This window comes from Mizuhopecten yessoensis, unplaced genomic scaffold (genome assembly GCF_002113885.1).
Source record: "Mizuhopecten yessoensis strain PY_sf001 unplaced genomic scaffold, ASM211388v2 scaffold4615, whole genome shotgun sequence".
NCBI lineage: Eukaryota > Metazoa > Mollusca > Bivalvia > Pectinida > Pectinidae > Mizuhopecten > Mizuhopecten yessoensis.
The window spans coordinates 184,615-186,810 of NW_018405635.1; the positions used below are offsets into that span (position 1 = coordinate 184,615).

Consider the following 2,196-nt stretch of genomic DNA (forward strand, 5'->3'; position numbering starts at 1 on the left):
GCTGATATCTGTAACAAACACCACACTGATGTCAGGGACAGAAATATCCCCAATAGTCTCACATACACAACACTGATAGCTGATATCTGTAACAAACACCACACTGATGTCAGGGACAGAAATATCCCCAACAGTATCACATACACAGCACTAATGGCTGATATCTGTAACAAAGACAACATTGATGTCAGAGACAGAAATATCCCCAACAGTATCACATACACAACACGGATGGCTGATATCTGTAACAAACACCACACTGATGTCAGGAACAGAAATATCCCCAACAGTATCACATACACAGCACTAATAGCTGATATCTGTAACAAACACCACACTGATATCAGGGACAGAAATATCCCCAACAGTATCACATAAACAGCACTGATGGCTGATATCTGTAACAAACACCACACTGATATCAGGGACAGAAATATCCCCAACAGTATCACATACACAGCACTAATGGCTGATATCTGTAACAAAGACAACATTGATGTAAAATACCTGAAACATTCACCACACATATTGTTGGCAGAAACCTGTTATGACGTTAAAGAATGGTAGCTTACCTGCTGAATGACAACCATGAAGATTGTGAATGCGATGACCTTGAAGATGTGGATCTGAGCGATCCTCCACATCAGTCGCGACAAATCGTTCCACCAGACACTGCACCGTGACCAGGCAATCAAGAAGTAGTACTTCATTCTCCGTCTCATCTCTAGTGAAACATAGAATCAGAGGTCAAACTTTCTTCACAAGTTCATGTCAAAAGGTCAACCCTCTGCAATGATCACAACATGAGTTGAACCATGCTTAAGATCTAGAATCCCGATGTTAATCCTTAATTTTAGAAATCAAAATTTCACACATCAAATTTTGAAAATCAGCTTAAATCGGTAAAATACTTCATAATGTAATTTCAAATCTGAGGATAATACCAGTTTGTGGCATTGCTAGTTTAAGGTAAGCTTACTCTTGGTATGTTTGCGTATGACACCTTCGCTGTCGGAGGTACCCTCTGTGTCGGTGGTCATAGAACCCACTGGCTGAGGTAACTCCTCCTTCCTGTAAAACAAAACATCATCATCACATTCATTTTTCTGCACATCAAATCATCATCATCATCATCATCATCAAATCATCATCATCATCATCATCATCATCATCATCATCATCATCATCATCATCATCATCAAATCATCATCATCATCATCATCATCATCATCACAGCAACCCATCGGCAACACAGAATGACTAATAGTTCCGAAGAAAGAAGCCTTTAAAGGAAAAGCTGATGACAGATTGACAACAGGCATAGTCGCTATATCACTATTTTACAATCTTAAGTTAATAAGACTTTTAAATAAAGTTAAACACCCACCTGTGTCTATCCAAGTCACTGAGGAGGAGAAAGGGTCTGTGGAAGTAATGGACTTGCAAGATGATAAGGATGAGGAAGGTCGTTGGTGTCAGCAGCTTCTCAAACAGGCCTGCTGTATCAAAGATCTCCAGACCAATGTCTGACAATCTGTAAAATATAGATAAATCTGTAACAAACATGTCCAGTTCAGTGAATTAGTCAGTGATGTTTGTACTTCAGCTTTTAAAGTCCAGTTCTGTTCCCCCAATAATTGGTCAAATCATTAGTACTTACACTTACTGGTACACTTGGTTGGAAAGTTTGGTGCCATTTCTCCAGTAATCAGTGTTTAGTGATATTAGTACTTACACTTACTGGTACACTTGGTTGGAACGTTTGGTGCCATTTCTCCAGTAATCAGTGTTTAGCGATATTTGTACTTACACTTTGTCAGAAACTCTATAGAGCCAGACTCCTCCAGTAATTGAGCAAGTTTTTGATACGTGTACTTACACTTGGTCAGAAAGTTGGTGATGTTTCTCCAGTAATCAGTGAAGTCAGTGATATGTTTACCTACTCTTTGTTGGACAGTCTAGTGCCAGTCCTTCAGTAACTGTGAAAGTTTTTTTATCCAAATACTACACTTTTACAGAAAGTCTATGGTACCATTCCTCCAATAAACCAGTAAAGTCAGTGATACATGTACTTACACTTGGTCGGAGAGTCCAGTGCTGTTTCTCCAGTAATTGGTTAATCCAGTGATACATGTACTTACACTTGGTCGGAGAGTCCAGTGCTGTTTCTCCAGTAATTGGTTAATCCAGTGATAC

The 2,196-nt window shown here is 39.3% G+C and overlaps 1 protein-coding gene across 1 annotated transcript in view; it reads right to left on the reverse strand.

Moving 5' to 3' along the window:
* Positions 1-2,196, reverse strand: part of LOC110449456 (piezo-type mechanosensitive ion channel component 1-like) — a 122,477-nt gene that overhangs the window by 58,067 nt on the left and 62,214 nt on the right. The window contains 5 exon segments of the mRNA XM_021496332.1: positions 261-320; positions 573-724; positions 980-1,071; positions 1,388-1,534; positions 2,077-2,162. Coding sequence (XP_021352007.1) covers positions 261-320; positions 573-724; positions 980-1,071; positions 1,388-1,534; positions 2,077-2,162 — 537 coding nt within the window.